The sequence below is a fragment of the Mchenga conophoros genome, linkage group LG2 (genome assembly GCF_057382185.1).
Source record: "Mchenga conophoros isolate Kocher_MC1m ecotype Shallow Benthic linkage group LG2, M_conophoros_male_GT1.1, whole genome shotgun sequence".
Taxonomy (NCBI): Eukaryota; Metazoa; Chordata; class Actinopteri; order Cichliformes; family Cichlidae; genus Mchenga; species Mchenga conophoros.
The window spans coordinates 35,180,409-35,205,470 of NC_140527.1; the positions used below are offsets into that span (position 1 = coordinate 35,180,409).

The 25,062-nt window shown below is 40.7% G+C and overlaps 1 protein-coding gene across 15 annotated transcripts in view; it reads right to left on the bottom strand.

Annotated features, from left to right (window-relative positions):
• dlg3 (discs, large homolog 3 (Drosophila)) overlaps positions 1–25,062 on the bottom strand; it is an 80,426-nt gene that overhangs the window by 35,855 nt on the left and 19,509 nt on the right. For 12 of the 15 annotated variants that reach the window (XM_085243258.1, XM_085243254.1, XM_085243227.1 and 9 more), the window contains exon 1: positions 21,156–22,318. The exons of the other annotated variants lie outside the window; for them this stretch is intronic. In XM_085243258.1, the coding sequence (XP_085099384.1) occupies positions 21,156–21,521 (366 nt within the window). In that variant the 5' untranslated portion in view covers positions 21,522–22,318. Of the gene's footprint in view, positions 1–21,155; positions 22,319–25,062 lie in introns of those variants that run through there. 15 annotated transcript variants of the gene reach the window in all.

The window sequence follows — 25,062 nt, forward strand, 5'->3', positions numbered from 1 at the left end:
GTCGGGTTTCAACAAAAGCTCATTAAGGTGTATGAGTACGACTGCAAAGGACTTTTAACTCCAGACTTTAATCATTTATACAAACAGTTGCTGTTCTTTACATGTGTCCATTTACAGTGGTAAGTTCAGGCTGAAGCTTTAGCACAATCCTGCAGGGACACCCATACAAACAAGCTGCGATATGGACACAAAGACCTAATGCGCACACGAGGACAATAAGTCCAGACTGCCTCCCCAGCATGAGCTCCTTCCAACAAGTCCACACTGACCACCGGGAGCGATGATCGCCACAGTGCTTTCTTTCTCTCGCTCCCGAGGTTCATCTGTTCATGATGGTTTCCTATTCACCGATCTATCATCTTACTCTTCTGTCAGTTGCGACTGTGGCATCTGTCTCTTGTCTCTCAGCATCACAGAGCTTGTGTATCATGTTCTGGTGGCACTGCACCACACAGCACTCAACTTGGCTGCAGACCCTCAGGACAGCAAAGCTACACAGACTCCCAGTGAACCTTGGCAAGTGCAGGGCACAGGCTTCATGCAAATTGTTAAATAATCAATGTGTTCCCATGGTAACCAGCGCTCGCACAGCATTGGCTTAGCCACCTCCCCTTGCTCCACCTCTCAGGGCTCTCGCTGTTACCTCACTGCAGTTTATGTGGCTCTGTGCTCACACATGCCCGGCCATAGGCTGGATGTGCCTGACTGCCTTTTCTACACACACACAAGCACATACACACCGCAGAGCCCACACACCGATTTAAGTGAATACCACAGCTTATAATTTACATGTCTATAAAGATGTGAACCCTCACCATTTAAGGCACAAATCCATTAGAAGGAATATTCTTTTTATTCTGACTATGCATACGTTTAATAGCACGCAGGCAGGCGAGTACTGAAAGGGAAAGGTTCCTTGTACAGGGTTAGATGAGATAATTGAAAACACAATAATATTGCAACAAATATGTTTATCAGTACAGCATTAACTGCTTGACTAGCACAAACTTGTCTAAAATTAACAATTTACTGTTTTATAGGTGATTTTCTTTACAGTTTTTACAGCTTTTTACTTTTTATTACTTCCTAAGATAAGTTAAAAGGCTACTGAGGGATAGTCATATCTACTGTACAAGCCTGAATAGTACAAATAAGCCACTCCAATACGAGCAGCAAAATGAGTCTAAACAGGTTTGCACATAGCCTCTCTTTAACATATAATTACTACTGTGGTAAACAAATGGCAAAAAAACATAACAAATATCAACAAATCTAATTTTAAATGTGTTGGTGAAGCTTGCATAACATATACGCAGGCAGCTGCCTCTGTTCAAAATAATCCAAAACCTTAGGAAGGTTTGACTGTCAGCATTACATTCTGTGCTTTTAAACCCTCATCTTCGTCATAGGTAGAGGGGGGAAAAAGACGGAGAGGCTTCAGCATGTGCACGGTGACAGCATGCTGACAGGGCAATAACCCTTTCCTCCTTAGCAAACATTTCCATATCAGTTCTGCTCTCACCAAGGCACGCTGACATGAGAGCTCAGTCTCCAGTGGTGAAATATGACAGTCAGCCCTGCTCAGACGATGCGCCCAGTCATTTAAATGCTTCAGCCGATGCTGAAGGAAGCTCTTCCCAGGCCTGAAGTCAGCGCTAATAGCAGATAGGAGAACAAGGTATGCTGTGACGTGCTTACGTTATCTAAAAAAGTAGATGCCTCTAGCTGTGCTGCGTTTGTTTTCTAGCAGAATGAGAGATGCAGTTGGTGCTGCTGCTCTGATCCTTCGGCTCTTATTGGCTTCTCGTAGGCCACGCTGCAGTCTAATCAATACCTGCTCAATTACCATGCGCCCAACATCTCATTCACGCTGTATCCCCTGTGCAAGCGGGAAGAGGGAGGGCGAGAAGCCAGGTGAGAGAAGAAGCATCTGAGAAGGCTGAACAGATGACAGCGAGAGATGTTTTACTTGCAGATGCTGTCAAAACTCAATGTCAGGGACAAAGGCGGAATAACGAGATGTAATAAAGAAAATCCCACAGCGGTAAAGGTCAACTGTTCCAGCTATCCCTTTACAACGGTAGCTGAATCCAGCCATTCATTTCAATAGGGAAATTAATTAGTTCGCACATAAAACAGACCAATTAAAGCTCAAAGTTTTCTGATTTGATGGCTATGATTGAGCATTTTGATTATGTTGCCCCCCCCTGCTTCCAAACCCTCCCAACACACACCTATGAAGGATGGACACACATCTATGAAACTATAATTAATAGCCCGTCACAGCTGTCAGCAGCACTCCCTCCTCATCTTTATGTAATATTACAAAAGCATGCTCTGGCTTACCTCTCTGCCATGCTGAGCAGCTTCAAATGAGAGCTGGCTAGTTTGACCTTCACAAGTAGCAGCCACTAGGTAGAAGTACTGAGTGTAACGAATATTCATAACAATGTTGCTCAAGAAGGCTTTCTACAACTGATCGGGTTTGAACTTGACTGCACCTCGCTCTGTGTGCTTGTGACAGTACATCTGGCATGTAGCAAGCGTGGATTCTGACACGACAAAGTGGGAAAAGAGCAGGTTGTAAATAATAACATTAATAGTGGCTGACATTGCTCACGCTGGCTCACGGTGACAATGTCATGGCTTACTGGCACACTTGAATACAGCTGAACTTCTATTAATGTTATTACAGTGTAGTTAGACAGACCTGTGCTTTTCCAAGTGGGGTGGGTGATATTTCAGTATTATCTTTTTTCAAAAGCAACATGTTTCCACTAATGTCTTTGATTCAAACCTTTGACTTTGATTGTAGTGGAAACTAATGCAACTGAGTTATGGAGAATTTTTTCATCAATCTGCCACACAGCCGAGACACCAGCAAATCCATAGACCACACTAATTTTAAGACTCCACCTTAATTATGATGTCAAACATTCTCCTATGAAGTTTTGTGACTGCATCTTGAATGCTTGTAATGCTTTCATAATAAAAAAAACCCAGTCAAAAAACTCAAAACCACAGTAGATTTCTCTATTTTTCCATCACAGATGCACAGAGACAAACAAATGGCCTTAATAATATCATGACTTTAGCCGTTCTTTATATTCTAATATCAGTACTGCTGTGGTCTGTGTGTTTTTGGAAAAATGACAAAGCAACAAAGCAGTTGCTGCAGGTGATTATCTAAATCAAGGATCTAAACCCTCAGGGCGTTATAAATAAAGAAAACTTGAAACATTTTTTTGCAATCTACAGATAATAAGGTACAGAATAAACCAACAGAAAAAACCAAGAACATTTAACAGCAGAAATGTTGAGAACGATTATTTTTAAATACATTAAATATTCGTTTTTCATTTATACATTGCAAAAAATGGGCCTGATTGTCCAGTTTAGAAACAATCAATAAACGGATTCAACTGACTGACTCAGTATCCTAACCATGTCGTTATTCTTTGCTTTTAAAGACCATACAATACATACATTCCTGCAACATATAAAGCTGCACGACAAATGATGCATCGGTGTCAGCCCTGTGACTGAGTCATCCCTGCTTTTCAGATGTTGCTGCTAATAAGTGGTAACAGCATTACAGGTGCTCTTGGAAACAGCCAACCGCTGTGCTAAAGATGGGTAATGAAAAACTTAGAAACAATAATCATCACAGATTTTTTAGCAGATACATGTACTGGGAAAATTACTAAACTGCTAATTCAAATTAGTCACTGGTCTCACAACCAGCACCACCGAGTCAATGTCACAGAAAAACAGCTCCAATGGAAACTACCACATGTGCTGTGGTGAGGCTTCACAGTGACAGGAGTCTAATAGTCATCAGCATAATCCTGCCTGCGCAGGTCACTGTAGCATGTTAGCGCTCTGCTTTTGACTGGTTATCCTGAAAAAGCCTCTGAATTTATTTCCCTCCGATGGTTTGGATTTGTAGCTCAGGACTAGCTACAGCGCACAGCTACAACCAACTGAGTGCTGCCATTTTCAAGCTTTTATGGGTTTACTACTCAGCTGCTCTGATGTGAAATATTCTTAGTTTTCATTTTTGGTTTACTTTGCATGTGCCAAGTTACTAAGATACATCTTCAGCAAATAAATAAAAATGTGGACTTTTTTTTTTTCAGTGGAGGAAACAAGCTTCCATGGAGGAAACACCCAGGCAGGATGAGGTGAGATATTTCACAATGCGAGTGCAAACACTTAAGAAAATATCCAGAAATGAGCTCTAAATAAATTAGCTAAATAAGATCTTATAAGTCTAATATCATATGAATATTTAGGTCAGTTGTTTTACTTAAAGATTTATTTTTAGTCTGTTATGCCTTTATCAGGCAGCAAATGTAACAGTAACAGAGAGGTGGGACGATGGGCAGAGAAGGTGGATGAGCAGTTACCAGCCTCCAGCAGGTGAACATGCAATAGTTTTACATGAAGGTTTTTGTATGAACTAATGTGGCAATAAAAAGATTTTAACTGTGACTTTCAAGTGTGTTAGCAGATGGATTTTTAGTCATGGATAGAGCTGCATTAGCTGTTTCTAGTTGTAGCTTCAAATTTACCAAAAACACAGCTGTTTATATACTAAGAAACTAAGATTTTCATCAGTCTTAAGTCTATCCTGACATCTCAAATGTACTAAAGACATGAAATCTCACAGAAGTATCATACTGAAAATCAAAGCGATCCTCATCAAAATAAATAAACACTACGAGTAGCAAACAACACTGTTTTTTAATGCTCTGTTTTCATTTTTGTCACCTTTCCTTACTTCTTTCCAGTGAACCCCAGACCACAATCTTCTGAGCTGCATTTAAACCAATCCAATTTTAGACTTTTTTTCCTTTAAATGGGAACATTGCAACTGTGATTCTGCTTCATGGTCCTAACAGTATTGCAAACACGATCCTTAAACCCCTTAAGTGCATGTTATTGCAAGAAAAGAGATTAGCTTTCTTTAATTTCCTTTACCTGCTTTTGACTACACACGATTTTGCTCACGCAGTCCTACCTTTCATCAAATCTGCTAGAATATTTTGGACCAAATGGCCGCTGCAGCTGTTCAGGCAGCGCTCGTTCACAAATCAAAATCATGATACAGTGATAAAACTATAGAGAGCAAATACAGAGTCCTTAGCGATCTACTGTAAAATAATATAGTGAAAATAACAAGCCTAACTTTGGCCTAAAGGCCAATAAAAACCATTCGTCCCCATCTCTCAGGAGCCGAGGCCTGTCTCAACACAGCGGCAGAGATCCTCCTGTCATGGTTGAGGTTTCATGATTTTCTATAAGCTCCACTTGGGAACGCCCACATGCACACAAATCTCCATTCACTACCCGTGCCTGAGTTTTGGCTCACAATAAGTGTAGGTGTTGAAAGTGATGAAGAATTACAGTAAGTAGGACACAAGCGAGGCAACAAATACAAGAGCTGCGCCTCTAGTTTCCCTCTGATAGTTATGAATACATGAGCACATTTATCCATATGCTGATGTATTTAGCGCCAAACAGCAGAGGGGAATAAAAGCAGGGCATTGTTTTAAACGTTTGTAGCACTTTGGTGATTGCCAAATCAATCTGCCTCCTGTCGAGGGTCCAGATTGCCTATTTTTCACTGCCCACCTTGGGCTGCGTTCAGGCAATACACACTGTCCCCTAAAGAATGGGTTTCAGCCAAGAGCAGAGCAGCCATATTACTGGACTGGAGAGATGACACACTGATCTGAAAACATGCAAACCTTTTATTTCTCTGACACAAAAACCCCCACTGTATACCAGCTGGCTGCTGAAACACAACAACTGATTTAATAGATGGAATATGATAGCAAAATATATGGGCTGCAGACATTAAATAAATAAAAGGAATTGATTAAAATATCTTTATCATGTTTTCTGTCAAACGTGAAGATGCATGCTTAGCTTCAAGACTATAAATAGAGAGAATAAGCCCGTTGGACTCTTTACAAATAAAGGTATGAGAGTAAACTACCTCCCAAGATGTCACCACACCCTGCTGAGAAAATCCCCCTGTGAAACCACAACTCACTGATTTGCGACTTCAGTTTTAATGCAGACGACGCAAGCAAGATTTAATATATTAATTTTATTTTTACCTCTAGGACAAGCCAGTGCAGATGCATCAGAGATATTATGAGGTCAAAGAATTCCGAGTAGAAATGCACACAAGACTTTTGGGAATGCCAGAGATGTTGATGGTCCCTCCCTTCCCCTCAAAAAGCCAATCACCATGTAGCACTGATGCATGTGCTCGGTTTCTTTGCATAAACAGGAGCTGTAGCTTTCGGGTCGTAAGATGAAGCCAGCTTTAAACCAGCATTCTATTCGAAGGCCACCAGATGGCGATAGCTGTGGCTGCAAAAAGGTTTCGGGTTCTATAGAAGTCTTTCTAACTTGACCTCTGTAACCACTTTCCTGATGACTCACTCATTCATTCATTTTGGGTTATACTGAATGAAAACTTAAAGTTGTTTTGTAAATCTAGGTATATGTGTAATATGAATTAGCATAACAGTTGCTTAGGGCTTCTGGTGGGTTTAGGTAAAGAAGCTGACTGTGTTGGCTCAGGTGGAAAAAAAAATAACCCTTATTTTTGGGCAAATTGTTTGTAATCACATTTGACTGGTAACTCTACACTCTACACTGACCATCCATTTAGATAGATTTCTCTTGCTAGCCTAAACTTAATACCTGGAGGTGTTTTCAAGATGGCTTTGTATGAGTCCACCTAACCCAAAAACTCTTGGCTCCAGCTTCTTAAATGTAAGCACAGTAAATCTGTGAGCTTTGGACTGCTGGTCAAATCATTTGCATCATCATAGAAAGGCACAGCTCATTTCTCATTTTGAAAGGCTAAAAGAACGACTAGTTTGACACTAAATGTTAATGCGGTGTGAATGACGGGCTGAATTTCTTGAAAATCCCAAATTCTGGCAGAATGTACTGATGTTGCGTCATTCCTGTCAATCACACTGTCCCTCCCCTCCCCTCCCACATTCCCACCTGCTGAGATATTCTAGAGAACATATGCAGGGCTTGGATTTGGCTGATTACATAATTGCACATTTTAATGGTGAGTATTAATCCACAGTGGCCCATATTGGGTTTTATAAGCAGGCAGATTGGGACCCGCTGGCTCTCAGAAAGCAGGGGCAGTCGGACAATGAAGCTCTGGGCTGGAAGAGCGCTTTACAGTAGAGCTGAGGACCACTACTGTGTTCCATAATGCTATTCACCACATAGCAACTGCACATTTTTATACTGCATTTTAGTCACAGCATCATCAGCATCAGAGACATATTTTTCTGCATATAAAGAAACGATTTGCATCCTGACTGCTACAGCCGTGTGGTTGAGGGAAAAATTGTCTTGGAAAACAAGCAGGCTTTGGTCGCCTGCGTATCAACATTGCAGCCTGTGGTAATTAGCTAGCTGAGCAGCAAAGCTGCTGTGCAGCTCTGACTGAGCCTGCACCATGGCAACACACAGGGCTGTGTCTGAGCACAGGCTCCTCTCTGCTTTCCTCTCCTCCCCCTTCTTTCCTCTTCTTGTTTATTTATTTATATTTTACTAGCTCATCCCTTTCTTTTACGCCAAAAACTCTCATTTCTTCATCTCTTTCTTCCTGCTTCCCATCCTTTCCTCTCTGCCCATCTCTATTCCTAATCACCCTCCCCTGCCTACCGTCCCCTGTTGCATCATCACACAACATAAAAGACACTCGGTGGTTCACATACAGGGAGGGCTCGGCGCTGCTGCTTTCCTCGACATTCTGAATGCGGGGTGGTGAATTTTTCTGACATATGGCAATCAGTATCATGTCTTCCTGCTAAATTCCATGTTCATCTATGCTGGATTACACACAGTGTGCATTTTAAACATATTTAACAACAACATTTCTGTCAGCTGATCGAATGCAAAATGTTCATGCTGAACAAACTGCTGAAAAAAATAAGAATTGTTGTTAATATACAATTGAGTAGATTTAGGCTAAATGCTAGATTTAAAATGTGTATATGTGGTAATTAACAGTACCTATAGGCACAGCTGTAACCTCTATACCAGCTGTTCCTTCCTGTGTCTATTTTTATGCTAAAATAAACCAAGGGTGGGATAGACTTCAGCTTCTGGTTACAGTTTCACACTGAAATGGCGTACAGTAGGCTTTGACTTATAGTTTCTCTTGTTTGGTGGCTTTGTCATAAATGTTATCAAATCAGATAGCAAGTATACAAACTTCATTGGTTTAAATAGGCAGTACATGCAGTGAAAGTTTGTTACTTTTGCCAGTGCTGACCGAAGCCCTAAACTTAGCGTTCACACCACAGAGACTGTTACAGCGGGACTAAACACTTTCCTGATGAGTTTCTGGGCTCAGTTCTTACTTTCATGTTTTACTAAGTAAAACAGATGCAAGTCCATTTTTAATGTTATGATCATTTTAAGAGTCTGAACATGGTTGAAACCCTGACGTCATCTCCCCAGTCAAAACTGATCACCGTACAATGAGAAAGGCTGAACTGTAGAGAACCGTCTCTTAAAAACTGATCAGATAAATAATATGGATCTGGTTATTGCCAATTAGTTCACCAGAATGAATTTTAAACGTGTGTGGTTGCAAATTTGTGTCACTGCTCAGATGTGGTCGTTCTCCTCATCATTTTTAATCAAGAAACTTTCCAGAAAAAGAAAATTGTTCATCTACCTTTATTCTAATCAGTAAAGCAAACATAGAGACACAGACTTATCTTACTAGAAAATCAAACGTCGCCCAGGTGATGTTTAAGATGTGCCTCAAACATGGTTCGACTTTCATTTTGGAACTATTTTATAAGCATGATTTATTCAACACTGAAATGTTTCTTGGTCTATCTAGGATAGGAAGACTTTTCAGTCACTGAGCAGTAGCCACCGAGGCTGTGGCTGTAGCATCTATGATTAGCATCCTGCATACAAAGGCAAATCAAGATTTATAAAGTGTCAAAGTGTTATGCTCTGTGCACACAACCCTGCAGTTAAAGACTACAAAGAAAAGTCATCCAGTCAAGTTTTGCCCATCTGACCCTGTTACACCTGGAAAAGCACAGTTTTGTGAAAAAAGGCAGTTTGCACCTTTGAAAGTGTTGATAAGACACCTTCCACACTGGTAATAAAGAGATCTGAATGAGTTCTAGCTGCTATGCTTAAACATTAAACATAAATGTTTCCTTTGTTCTCTCCTTGCATGCCTCAGCTCGTGTTGCTTCAGCTTAAAGTCAACAAAAATGTCGGAGGCAGATCTTTTAAGCGGCTGCTTATGATCATTTCTATATAATGTTTACAGAGTTTTGGTAGAGTGAAGCATCTGTTTCAAGGTTTTCGTTTTTTTAAGAGCATTTGGGGAATTCAGAAAAAGCTGGGAGCTGGGAGAGTAGTAGTGGGAAGTTTTATCGAACGCCTCACCTGGGCGAGTGATTTCAGGTTCAAGTTTAAAATGAATGCAGCAGATACTTAACTTTACTATCAAATAATTGTTGTAAGCATTAAGCTGCCATGCTATGCTACTGGCTGCGACTCGTGTAACAAGTCAGTTTTTTAGAGAAGAAAGAAAGCTGAATTATTTTGGAAAATCCACTCGGCGTTTTGCTCTACTTATCTCGTGGTCTAGGAACACCTTTTCTGCAACTTAAAGATTTCCTTTGAGAACTCTGATACACCATGTGATCATTGTCCCTTTAATTGAGAATCTTGAGTCTAACTGATAAGGACATAAGTAAGTAAAATGTATTTATATAGCACTTTTCACTGATAAAAATCACCCAGATCTATGTGATCAGACTGACATGAGAGTATTTTTGCTGCTAATACTAAAATGAGAAAATGTGGATGGCTAGCTCCTCCAGGAAAACAAGAAACCTAAACATTTATACGGGTTGATTCCCCCAACAGGATTAGCATGTGTTCCAATGGTGAGAATCAATGTTTCATTAAGCTACTGTGCATCTGTTTGACTAATAGGTACAGGTACCTACCTAAATCGCTTTAATCTGGGCAAGTAAAGACAATGATATGTGGTAGAGTTTGTATTTGGTATGTAATTTGGTATGTACTAGAAGAGCACGGCAGATATGATAAGTGTCACGGGACAAACAAAAAATAAACTCTAAATCTTCTAACGGCAGTATAATAACAAGTGACTCATTTTTTCCCGTCTCTGTGATTTAGATGTGTCTGTCTGTTTTTCCAAAATTGATGTAGATAGAAATGATTTTCCCTTATGAAAATAATATTATTATATAATATAATAATTTGTATATACAACAGACAGAGGCCTGGATAATGCTGGCTGTCAGCTTGGTGGGTGGAAACAGGAAGCCCATGTGATATAAAAATATGCTGTATGTTCATGTAACAGGAAGCTGCAGATGCCCCATGCAGGTTCTGGGGCTTGGAGAGAACCTTCTGCTCCGCATGTTCCTTCAACATACAGACATATTAAATAGGAGAAGAATATACATGGTTCTTGTAACATGTCGGCGGCCAACACCAGAGCAGCCTCAGTGCTTCTTGGCATTGAACATCATGTTTTCATTTACATCTTCTGCCACAGGTGTCCAAAGCTTTGGCAAAGGCTATGACACATGGGCCATTTTCATCTCGGACTAGACCACTCACATCAGGAGAGACATTTTTTACTGTAGGATAAGGATGACTACTCTGAATAACTTTGTATAAAACTGCAGTGACCACTTCGTCTAAGCACCGGTTTATGTTTGCCACTGTGGGAATACATCGCATGGATGGCAAAAGTGGCATCACATCCACTGGCGCAAAATGGACGAGCCTGAGGCAAGACCACACCGCCCGTATGGGCATTTATATGACACACGTGTGCAGGAGCACAGGGATTCCCAGATGGCACAGAACTCATGTAGGGAGATTTCTGCAACACTGCTGCAGAAGACTGCAAATGGATAAAAGCACCATAATGGTGAGTATAAATGCATGTGGCTGTGTGATGATGTCACATCGACAAGGCGAGGGACCAATGCAGGGAGCATAAATGTAATTTTGGCAGCAAAACTAAGCCACTGGACTGCCTCACTGGGTCAAGGTTTCTAATTCCACCTTTATTTGTCAACCTTCTGTATATTCTTATATGCAAATCAGTAAACAATGCAAAGAATCACATATGAGCCATCTATTCATAGTCTGAGTGTCTAACAAAAATTTTCCTTAAAAAGCTCTAAAATAGTTTATTAATATAGCTTTAAAACTGCTATATTGTGGGGTTTCTTTTATAAAACATATAAAAAGCCTGGACACATTTATCAGGGTTATTAAATGATTCATGTGGAATAAGGAGGCTGAGAATTAGCTGCCTTTGAGGGCAACGAGACCTGAAAGAAAAAAAAATTAAGCCATTAAAAGGTTTATTAAAGGATTTTCTACAACTTGTTTCTTATTTTAGGCCATTGTTTACATTAGCTTACATTAATTTGTAAGATATGGGTTAAAATATATAGCTTTTGTTTTTGTTTTCACTTAATATTGAAATTATATCACTTTAGATAAATGCGTTTGGGATTGCTCAGGCTTGTCTTCTCTTCTCATCAGAAAATGGTATCAAAAACATGGCATTTGCTACTTAACAAAGATCTTGTTATTACTTTTGTACTGCAAAGTCATCCAAATTTAATCAATAAATGGCTAAATTTAAGGTCGTACCCCGTGCAGCAATGCATACAAATATCACCGGCCTAATCATGCTGCTGCACAGGTCTGGAGATGCTGCTGCATCTTCTCCGAACACTGCTCGTCACCCCAAGATGAAACCTTTGATTCATGTGATGTATGAAAAAAGAAAAAGCGGAGGAGGCGAAGGGCAGTGGGAGACAGGAGGGGGATGATAGAAATGAAGAACACTGAACAACAACACAGCACACACACACACACACACACACACAAATGAGAGGCCAGACCAAATGGCTGAAGGGCTGCTTGGATAATGCATTAGACAGAGATGGCACTCAGAGCAGCTACACATGGTAAGAAATGCACTGCTTTGCCAAATGTCCTCCACACACACACACACACACACACACACACGCACAAACACACGCGCGTGCGTGCACGTCGGTGTAACTAGAAAATGGAACACAGACGCAAAAAAGTTTCATTATTCTGTATGATGAAATCATGAATTCTCATCACTAAGTAAAGCTCAGAGAATTTCCTGTAGAACAGAATTTTAACTACTTGGTCATCAGCTCTTAGTATTATAATTAGTTATACCATCGGAGATCCATATATACCATGCATACATAAAGGCAAGGCGAACACTAAAACGTGGAATGAAAGCAAAAATATCCCTTTGTAGATTACTATGAATGAGTGAGAACCAAATCAGTGAAAGTAACCCTACTGCTATTATATCCTTCCTGAAAACTCTAGCAAATACTAGACAACCTACTTAACTGGTTAAAGAACCTTTTAGGAAGTGCCCATTGAAGGAATTCATGCTGAATTAGATGAATTTTAAATTTTGAGCCAAGCCAAGAATTGCAACTCAGTTGCTCCTTTGCGACAAGCAGACACGTACAAATCTGAAATATGAGCACTAAAGCTGATTCATATACATCTGCCCATTTACTTAATCTTCATTATTTAGTTAAAGCTTTCCATTTAGGCAACACTTCATTTCTCAGCTTATTTCGCAACAGGAAAAAGTTGCTCTTTTAAACAGATGGCATTAGATTTCCTTCCGTTTCCTTTGTGCTCCATCGTGCAATGTAGAGTCATATTTACAACTATGTTTTCTTGTATATCAGAAATACTCTCTCCAGTTAGTAATGCCAAGTCTTTCCCTTCTGTCATAATGTATCGTGTGAAAATGCTGAGTACTAAACTAAACATGACTTGAAGATATATACAAGTAAAAGCTTATTTAGACAGGTAGTGATTAAGCCCTTGGAGCCACAAGAGGGCTTTTAATTTAAAAGGCTTGAGCAGGAAGTATGGGTATCATTAGGAGCGTCTCAAAACCTGCAAAACAGAAGTGTAGGAAAATAATTAGGAGACTGAAACAAAGTTCCTTCTGCAAAAGAACCTTAGGTTTGGCGTGACTAAGCTGCTGTAGGTACACATTTATTTATTTTTTCACAGAAAATGCTAATCCTGATTATACTAGCACTTATTTTAAAGTATTCTTTTATAACTATTCAGTAGTTACATCCTGTTTCATTGGTTGGACAACTCAGGATTTTGTGTACCTTATTGTAAAGTGTTACCAAAATAACAGCCGATATGGCGGTTGAATAAAAGCAATAAAAGCACAAGCGTTGTTGAAAGCACCCACACACCCCCACAAAAATGAAGAGGAGTCAGAAGGCTTAGGGACTAGCTCTTCACTGATATTGATTGGATATACACGTATTTCATGTATTGCAGCATGTGGGTGATGGAACTGGTGTACTTTGCTTAGGATGTTAGCACATTCTTACTAAAAGGAGTCTAGCATCACGGGGGGGAAAAAGGCTTTTATATCTGTACATACGATCTATCACAACGTTTGATTCTTTTAATAAACAACTACAGGGGTACAGGATCACCAAAATCTCATTCCATCAAAAGGCCCGCATCCCTCGCTCCATCGCTGATTCAGACGTCCAGTCTGCCCTGCACAGCGCAGCACAGTCGCATTTCTAGGCCAGTCTCTACTGTGATCAGCAAAAACCCCTTAAATAAAACAAAACAGGCAAGCAAACAAACAAATAGCACTCCCCTCCCTTCTCTTTTCTCTTCTGCTCTCCTCCCCAGCTGGCAGCGAGTGCCAGAGAGGGGAATGGGCGAGCTGATACGGGGCTGAGCCCTGGCAGGGCCTCTGACAATGACCATATGGATCACAGGGGCACGACAGCCTCGGCTTCCAGCAGGACACACACCTCCACACACAGGATCTGCCGCTTCGGGCTACTGCACCTGTAACGCTACACTAAAGCCTCTACATACATCACATAGCTGTAGAGGGGTTGCGCTAATGAGTAAACCACTTGATGAGCTTAAATCTGTGTTGGCAGAAGACACAAGAAATTTCTCTGATTCCAGCGTTTCACACTGAACCTCCATTATGAAAGAGTACGAGCTGATTCAGCTTGGTAACGCAGCAAACGGGGGAAAAAAGAAAAAACAACAACAACCGAGTAGAGGCTTTTAAGAGAGGTGTAGGAGGTGGGATTAAACACAGTTCAGCTTTTGGGTCACAGGTATAGCCGCGCTATATCACAGGTCTTCAGCTCCTATAATGGTGGCTGGCTTGTCAAAGTCTCCACAATTTGCTGACGTCAATGTCTGACTAGCCATTTCTCCGACGCTCTGTGCTTACCCTCTTTAACAGCATAAAAAAAAAGCTAACTTTTGTCAAAGTGCACATAAATATTGCAGTACGCCTTGTTTCCCTTGTAATGTAGTGCATTTCCCATGGTTCACTGTTCTCTCTTTACCCTCACACCGCATGGGTACAGAACACTGTGTTTTTGGGAAAAGGTTGGGGGTGTGTGCTTATAGTCTGTGTGTATATAGTTATATGAAACAGTCTGTCTGTTACAGCCTGTAGCAGCGTTTTTAATCCATTGTTTTCAATCCAGTGGAAAGATCAGTGTAAACTGTCAAATACCACAGCTGCAAGTACAAAAGAATAGTAACCAAACATCTATGCACCATTTCAGTAGCAGAAACATGTTCATCGACATTTTTTTCTCCTATCCTATGTTGTCATGCTGCCAAGTGAGCATGCCAGGGTGAAATATTAAGACACTAAAACACCGCTAAGAGGCAGCAGCTGCTGCTCCTTGAAATGTGCAACAAAGTGAAAAGCTTGGTGCAACAAATCGTGGACCTGGAATGCTGAATTTGCACGTTTGTATCGCAGTTTTCAATATACTGGATGATAACACACAATAACATCCTTGAGCAATGTCACGCAGTGCCTTAACATGTTGGAACATCGTAGCAGTTCCGAGATTATGAAGAAGCAATTTCTTTGTTCTACTTCTTGAGTTTTTACTTTGTAGGAAATTCTAGTGGTTTTTTTTATTGATTGCAAAACAAATAGAAATATAAAAAAATACAGTTGAGAAAAATCAGTCAATACTAATAGTTAAATTAACAATTTAGCTATCTGCCAATGCTGGCGCTTTTTGTTTGCATTGTTTTTGCTGTAGTTAATCTACCTTTTGGTCTGCGGAAGCACAGAATTCTTTATTTAGCTCCCTAGAAAACTATAAAAATATATGAAGCATAGCAATGATGTCAAACAACAGATACAGATTGGCGAGTACCACATTTTAAATGTGATCTTATTGGAAAATAAACTCAGCCAATAGGAAGCACTAAATCTTTCATATCTCATTTTGATTTCATATTTTTCGGTTTGGCTAGATGGTTTAATATACGCATTCACTTGCACTGAACTGATCGCTGTAATGCAGTAATTTGGGTAGGAAAATGTAAAACATTTCACCTCCTGCATGGTTAAAGCAGGCAAATCAGTTTGAGGAAAAAGGTTTTGAAACCTTCTACATTGATTACTCCAAATATGTGATTTAATTTTCACTTAACTCATGAGTGAGTGAGAATCTCCTTCCTACAAACATTTTTCTGCTCATCTGTATTTCAGGGATGCCTGATTGAACAGCCTTGCTCAGGTCATGCCAGTCTCCATTAGGTTAAAATAACCGATTTTTGTTATTTTAAAACATGAATTTTCTTCTTTGTGTGTTTCCTTGTGTTGGTCGTTGTCTCTGAGTCTCTGAGTTAGCAAAACAGCCCCAAACCATGGTGCCCCCTCTCCTGTAAGTCCAGGTGTTTTTTTCTTGTAGTGGACACATAAACAAATATAAAGTTGTAGGCATTTCTGCAGGTGTTTTAACGTTACTCTCGGGTTCTTTTTCACCGCTTTCACGCTTGCATGTTGTGCTCTTGGTGTGATCTTTGCAGGACGCCCACACTAGGGAAAGTAGCAAGAGCTCTGAATTTGCTCCATTTGTAGGCATGTAGATTTATGATGAACACTGAGTTATAGAAACACTTGTGTAGCTGTTGCAGCTGCCTGAATCTTAATGACTACCACACTGATAGCAACAAATAGTCTCAGGGTTTAGGTTAGGTTCTGGTTGACATCTACTCGTTTTTTGTTTTTTTTTTAAATCAGAAAAAACTGTAGTGCCAAAACGTATGAGAAATGTTCTAGGCTATGAATATTTGTCTAATTTAGGTTGTGGCTAAGCCAAAACCCAATTCTTTTAAGCCACACCGCCAATCTCATCTCATTCAACAGCTGAGCTTTTGGGTTCACTTACTTTTCCAGCTTGGACTTTAAGTAATTACTCGATACAGTCGAGACAGAAACTGTGTAAGCGTTCTTCATTTAGCGCGTTAGTCCATAGTTAAGACTTACAAAAAGATCAGATCACATACATCCTGATAACTCTAAACTTTTTCCTGAAAAATGCAAGCTGTGACTCCAATTGTGTGACGTTACAATGAAAAGCAAACGCATTAAAAAAAAAAAAAAAAAAACAACCAAAACTGAGCCCTTGTTTACAGCAGGTTCCGAAACGCTTCACAAGGTTAAAATGAACACAGGACCTGAGCTACACATTGAAAGATTTCAGAGAGTAATTACCAGTACACTATATCTGCCTGTTTCTGCCTCCTACTAAATTTAAAATGCTGCTTGGGGTGAGTGTGGGAGAGAGGGAGGAACAGGCTAGGAACGAAAGGTCTTCAGATGAAATGTTAATTCAACACTGACGCTAAAGAGCGATGTCTAAAAGCACTGACACTGTAGGGTGGCAGCAGACAAGCAAATAAGTGGGCTTTTATAATTTTATCGGTACATGATACTGATTCATAAGGGTTTAAACTATAAAACATAATAAAGCTTGGAATAAAACACAGAACACAAATGTTAAAACCTGGAAAACAATAAAAAATAGATACAGACTTGAATGAAGTCATCCAAAGTTGATGATGGCACTTTTTCTTACTAGGTTAGGAATGTGTTTCAGACTCAGATATCAGACCAGGAAAGATGCAAAACTACTTCTACTGCAAACCTTTTTCAAAAAGATTTGGGCCGTTGTGTAAAGTGTAAATAAAAATAGAATGATTCTCAAACATTTAAACCCTATATTTATTTGAAAGTAGTAGATGATAAGAGATAAAAAATGATCAATTTTGTTGTTTTCTGAAAAATATATATCTTTGGTTTGAATTTGATACCAGCAACATATTTATAAACAGCTGTATCATGGGTAATAAAAGACAAAACTCACATGTAAATTTGCTTAAAATTTCAGGTTATTAGATAAGAATTTTGAGTTGGGGGTCTCAACATAACTCAAGCATTAGACATAATAATATGAAATTGAGAAAATAACTTGAAATTTTAGGTTATTAATCCATTACTTTAAGAAAAGTACCAGAATTTTTTCTCTTACGGATGGCATTCTTTTTCCAATAGTAGAAAAAAGCTGAATTAAAATGTGAAATTTGTTTTGTAAATGATGGATGATGGAGAAAAGAGTGAATGCGTTTGATCAGTAAACATTTCAAAAATCAGTACTGGTAATGGGGGGCATTAGGGCTAAAAGCTGGAGTAGTTTCCATATCCTTTAAGGCACCTTTAATGAAGAACAATATATACCAGCATTAGAGCATCTAATGCTGCCATCCAGCCATCCTTATTTTACCAAGACAATGTCAGACATTGTTATCACATGCTAGAGCAACATGGCTCTGTAGACTGCTATTATTCACCTTCTAGAGTTGTCTCAACCTCAACCTTTATAAATTTGCTTCTTGCATCATACTGAAAATAAGTTTGCATTTAAAATAAAAACAGACAAAAGAAAGTGCTGCAGTTTGAAATTCATGTTACCTTTGTACTAACTTCTAATGAAATATATAGTTGAAATTATAAGGAAATAATTGCAAAACGTCACAACTTTTAAGAACAGCTGTGTGTTAATTTTGTATAAAACTGGGCTGGAGACGATAACATCTCCTGCAGGTGCAATGATGAAAAATGCCATCCATCATGCATTAACATTCACACCAAATTTCTAAGGAAACACATGGACATAGTGAATGCTGTTTCATCCAGATTACACACTGCTTTTCTTTTTCCTAGACAAGCTCATAGATAAACCCCTCCTTGATCTGATGAGGAAAATTCCAAGCCTTAGACTAAGCCTTTCGAGATCACAGTTAGAGGATCCAGCTCAAGACCTCTGGACGTGGAGCACACGCAAATCCCATCCGTTAATGCTCTCTGGGTTGCTGTCACAATAATGGCAAATCAAATCAGACTGAACAAAATCTCATCAGACAGATGTAGAAACCAATGATACCGATAAATCAATGCGACTGTAAAAAGACGCACGAACACACACATGCACAAATTTCAGATTGAGGCCTGAAAGCTCCCAAGTCGTAATCACCTATGGGAGTGTTTGGCATGGAACGCCCACCACGTCTGTGCATTCATTTAAAATGCCACAACCACTACAGAGACATGTTATAAACAACAGGTCTGGCAAAGCGTTCTGGACTAAATCTTGATGCTAATAAATAAAGTAAAATCCAATTAATATTTAAAGCTAATCATAGCCATGGAGTTGGAGAACACACAAAGACAGATTGAAGCCCGCAGGGGGAAGAAGGAGCTTTCTGACTGATGCTCCCAGTAGACTGAGGTCTCTATTTTTCTCAGATTTAAATTCAAAAGCTCTTGTTTTAAAGAATGTTCTTATAATCCCAGCAGAAATCATCCATAATTAAACTAGCAAGCTCATGACAAAAGCAACACAATCATTCCCTAAATAGATGACAGAGGTGGGGTTGCCTGATCATTTCCTCACATATGCATGAAATGTTCATGGCTACAGGAGCCATTTAAAAATGTCAATGATCCAGCTATAAAAAGCCAGCTCATACAATTCTCAATGACTGTGCAAGGTTATTACTTTTCATGCTAGCATGCCCAAAACATGAGTTGTTATGAAAGCTATAAGCTACAAGGATGTTGGGCGTGTGTGTTACTGCCCTGCTCTCTCTGGCTGTGTTATAGGTAGTGGGGGAGGGGGAACGTTCACTTTTCCCTAGCTAGGATGAGCAACGGTGAGGAGGGCCAGGAGGGCGGGGGTTATGGTGGGTGTGCATTTCTACCCATGCTGTGCTATAGCTCGTTCATGGGATGGGAAGCGCATATATGTAGGCCATTCACATGCCTGTTTTAGGAGATGGAGGGACAGATGCTTGTCCACAGTGTCAGTGCCTCTCCTGCTTCTCTCTCTGACAGCACCACCAACTGCCTCCTCTTACATAATCCCCTCCCCCTTCTTCAGGGCTGCTGCCTGCATTTATTGGCTTATTTCTCTCTTTTTTAACCTTTGCATTTTTACCCCACTAACCCCCGCTGCATGCCCCATTCCCTGACTCATTATCCGCAATTCCGCTATTTTTATTCCAGTGAAGAAATGTAAGAAATGTAGACACTCGTATATTCAAGCCATGAATGCCGGGTTGGATACGCTTTTTTGCAGAGTTTTTATGCTGGTATGTATTCACACGACAGAACGAGAGAGCAGGGATCCTTCGAAAGGATAGCACAAGCCAGGATTCGACTGAGGGGTTTATCCATTAATGGTGCTGTTTCAACAGGATAAGATCACTACATGAATCACGATGCAGTCGAAAGAGATTTTTCATCAAGCAGATGCTAATTTGCTCCAGTTGTAAGTTGAATATTGAACAAATACGCTGGAAAACCAAGGGGTAACACTGACGGAGAGTAAAATTCTCCATGTAAGGAATAAATGCTTACATAATCACATCTGCTTTGAGCTTTCAAATGTGTGAAACATGAAATACGCATGACTGATCTGGATGTGGCTGTAATGGAATAGATTTAAATGGATCATGCACAAGACAGAGAGAATGTCCATTTTCTTTTTTTCGCCTCCTCAAAGCTAAAGCCTCTCCTCCATGTAGTAATCTGCTAATATCAACCAGGTTGCAGCTCATACGAGGGCTCAGCTCAGGAGGAGCTTTCTCCACTGTGCTGCTGAAATTTCAGCCTCCATTTTCTTCTCACCTTCCTCACTTCTTCCTATTCTTCTTCCAAAACCAGGCTCAGACACAACAGGGGGTGAAATACAAATAATGCAGTGGCTTCACTTGCCGCAAACACAGGACTGCACAGGCACATACTTATGCACAGCAAGATCCATTCCTTGAATCTCATGCTCACCGAGCAACCCTTCCCCCACCCAAGCTCAATCTCATGCTCACATACATGCACCTTCCTTAATTAAAGCCTGTGCTCCTGAAGCTATTCTGACCTTCCATCAACTGTGATTTACAAATACATGTAAATAAATGGAGGCAACAGACACAAAATGGTGCACATGTAAAGAGGCAGTTTCATTCACACTGTGCGACACATAAAACAGGCAGCATTTAGATTGCGTCTCATTCTCTGTTTGTATTACACAACACAGTCTATTGTGATGCTTTGAAGCACAATGGCCTGCAAAAAATACAGGGACTGGCATCAGAGATGGATTTCATCATCCCTTCCTCCACTCTAAGCTAATTAGACAAAATCTGTTTTTTACATCTAATTTCTTTGAGTCAGCTTGTAATGTCAGGGTTACCGACTAGAGGGCTAATTCACAATAATTGCAAACTGCCTCTCGGTGCTGCTTCCATGAATGAAAATGCACCATTTCTTTGGCCTGTGGTAACTGCATCAGCATAAGCCTTTGACGACACACACACTTGGTGTGTTAAACCTATAAGCATTAGTCATCTGCGCCCAATCCAAAAATGAAGATCATCTACATGCATGTGCCGTGAAGCTAGATCAGCTCTATTCTGCTCTACAATGCGAAATACACAAGCGACAATTAGGAAAGAGAGGGCTTGAGAAGAATACTAAATCTGAATTTTCTTCCTTAAACCGACAGCTTCAGCTGGCACATGATCATTTCTGTTTTACTATGGCAACAGCCCCTCTGATCTGCCTCGTCAGGTCCCACGAGCCTGAGCTATGTAACAGAGTGAGGAAGAGGAGTTACCTGGTCATACCACTCCCGGTTGGTGCAGGTGCACTCGGGCCACCATCCTCCTTGTCCACTGGAGTTGTTGCCATTTACTTTGGGGCCACCCTTGGATTGGCCCTTTGGGTTGGGGCCTCCAGGGCCCCCACCAGACATAACCTTGCCCTTACTTCTCCCTAAAGTGCCCCCTCCTCCTCCCATGCTTCCACCTCCCCCTGAGGCTGGAGGGGGTAAGGTCTGGCCTCCACCATACCCAGGTGGGTATCCATAGGGCTCGGCCTGCCAGTCTCCTCCATACGACGGGGCGTCCATCCTACGCAGGGCAGCCATACGGGTCACCTCATAACATTCTGGGCACTTGCAGCAGTGGTGGTGTTTGTGCATGCTGGCTGTGCTGGCTGGGCTGACGCTGAGATGAGCGGCGTGGCACTCTGTCTCTGCTGCCTCCTCAGATCTCACACAGCACGCTGTGATCGGCTCACAGAGCGCTAATGCCGATGGAAATAACACTAATCACAGGAATTTCTACAGATTTTCCCTTTTCGTCAAATCCTGTCACTCTCCAGTTTATTCCTTCCGGACGCAGAAAAAAAAACGGACTGAGAGGGATGGGAAGCAGCGACAGGAAAACAAAAATACAAAATGGGCACGTAGTCTTTGTCCTCTTGACGTTGAAGATCAAAGGAAATATTTAAAATATTGTATACCGCCACACAATCAGAGACCAGCCCTGATGATAGAAATTTCCTCTTGCTTCTCTTGGTTCACAGTGATACGCATATAAATTCATAGATATATAGATATTTTTTGTTTATATATCATATATATTTACACACACAAATACATATAAAAATATTAATATAAACAGACAAGCACAGATACAGATATGTACAAGGATAAATGTATATATATATAAATATCTATATGCGTGTGTACAAATATATATATATAGATATATAAACAATATGTATAAATAAATGATATCCGCAGATGAAAATCTTCAGTTAATTCTTGGTATCTTCCTGTTCTTGTCAAAATCTCACGGCTTTTTTTTTCCTCCTGCGTTGAAAATCGTTGTCTTTCGCTCTCTGTCTCTTTTCTCAGCCTGCAGAGAGGAGCTGAGCACTGGATTGCCTCTCAGCCAGCTTGCCCTAGATGTGGATTATTCAGAGGGATGTGAGCTAGCAAGAGCGAGATAGTGAGAGAGAGATATAGAGCAAGAGAGAAAGAGAGAGAGGGAAGCAGGAAGGGACGGAGGGGGTGGGGAGGGGGAGATATGTAGCAGCATCCCTCTAGCACCTCAGCCCTGACAGCCACAGCCAATCAACTTGCAGCGCCGCCATCAGCAGCAGCAGCAGCACCAACAGGACTGAGCGCTTCAGTAGCTGCTCTTAAAGGGACCGCAGCACCCAAATCTCGCTGCTTCCTGCCTTGAGTGAAAAGGCACTTCTTCCCTAATCAAAACACAATAAAACATTGTGTGTGTGTGTGTTTTTTTCCTCTTAATATTTTAAAGAGAAAAAGGTCAGGAAGTCATAGTCTGCAATCTGCCAATGCAGTACTCAGCCTCTGATCCGCAAATTCTGAGTCTAATCCATGTTTTCATCAGACCAATGCAGCTGAAATCCAACTTGCAATGAGCACCCCTGTCATTCTGATCACTGGTCATCTCCACGGTCATCCTTAGTTCAGCTGCAGCCTGAACAGCTTTCTTGTGCTAGTAATTGTCAACCTCAGGCTCTGTGTCACAGTACACATCTGTAAATACTCTTGCAATGGAAGTAGGTGCAGGAGATGAAAATCCCTTTTCTCCTCAATATCATGGCTCTCAGCAGAGGATGCATTTGAATCACGTTGCATTACTTTAAAGCGTTCTTTCGTTTCAAAGCGGCACCGCTGTTGCATTATTTTAATGGCAAGTCCTGCGCGTGTGCAGGACTGGGTCAAAAATAAGCACGGCGAGGGAAAAAGTGCACTCCTGATGCCTCGTATAAGAACCATAGGGGAATTATTTCATGTTCACAATGATGACATCAACACATGTGTACGAAACCAACACGATTACACGCTCGGGCTTTCAAGTGGGTGGAGGAAGAGATTGAGAGTGAGAATGTGTGAGCGGAAAAAAAACCCCACTATATGGCTTTCATGTATCTGTGGCAGTTATATTTTCAGTAATGCGATAGGACTGCTTGTGAGCCATTTTAAATGCTTGTGAACTCGTGGGCTGATCACAGCTAGATACAAAACATCCTGACACTGAGGGTGAAGGGTTTTTTTAGTGAACTGAGAGGGAATGTTACAATGTCGCCATTAAAGCCCTGTATACATGCATTATTAATGAAATGTGACGGGGAACAGAGCTGGGTGTGTCTGCATGGGGGAGAGGGTATATTTATACATAGTCTGCATGTTACAGTGCATATATACATTAAAGCAAGAAGCCTTTAAAGTGTGTTGATAGACACCATATTGCCATATTGAAAATCTGACATATATAAATGCCTATCCGTGCAACCTTCCCGTTAAACTGAGCAGGACTTTGAGGGCAAACTGGATTGTGTTGCAGCCCTACCAGGAGGCACACACAGCAGGCTCAGGCTCACTTAATTACATGCAAGAGTAACTCACTTCATTATAATGATATCCTCTCACTCTAACCTGCAGAGATTTTCATTTTCAAGCAAAGAGCAAAAAGAGGCATTTTTAAACAGATGCTGGAAACCACTGTATGAGTTACATCGTAGGATGTGCAGCCACATATGCCGCTGAATTGAATTAGAGCGGCGAGGCGGGGCTTTGAAGCAGCAGCCTGGAAGACCAATGTAAGCATATCGATCACACTACACATGACAGATCACATGTTGCAAGCATCCTTTCCTAAAACCCCTTTCTCCTGTCTCTTATAAACTGTCCACACTGCATTTACCAGTCAGTGCAATCATGGGGTGTGCAGTAAGAAGCTACCTTTATACATACATATATAAAGGTAGGTATGGGCAGGACAAGAAAAGAATAACCACAGATTGGTAATCGTCCACATACAAACACATGAACAGGTGTGACCAGTTCACATATGCAGACAAATCTTAGTACCTCAAAGAAAAGGAAACTGTTTCAGTTCCATATTATAGATGGGAAATACAATTTAAGAGCTGCTTTTCTGTACAGTTCAGTACAGAATACAGAATTAATACAGGAAAATGATTTTGCATGAATTAAATTGTACTGGGCAAGAAATGTCTTGATGGATAAAGCACTGTCTGTACTGATTGTTTAAAGTTTATAAATGGAGGATAACGGACGCATTAGTGAATATAGTGTAATCAAATACCATTGCCCTGGATTAAATGCAGCTTTTGCAAAGAGTATGTTTGCAGAAGATGGCCTCCCCTCCCTCAGCCTGGTTCTGCCGGAGGTTTCTTCCTGTTAAACGGGAGTTTTTCCTTCCCACTGTTGCCAAGTGCTTGCTTATTCTTTACCTTACAATATAAAGCACCTTGAGGCAACTGTTGCTGTGAACTGGTGCTATATAAATAAAATTGAATTGAACTGAATTAAATGTGTCCAGAGTGTGTAAGAAAATCCTTGTTAATATTGTGTTCAGGCAAACAGCATTAGGTGATTTATGGCTAAAACTAAGACTGCGACCTCTGACCCTCTGCTTGAGTTATGACACACGGGAGGAGCACATAATTTGCTTTTTGAACAGAGATGCTTCATTTCAGCTTTCGGCACCCCCGACACAATCAGCTCAGCAGCAGCCTTCACAGCTCTCTTATTACATGAACCCACCTGGACACCCTGTAACAAACACACGCTATCATAACGAGCATTACAACCCCCCCTCCCAACCACTGCACGGACCATCTATTGAACTTTTCAGTCATTTCTAGGCATTTCTCAGAGAAGCTGTGTAACTGCT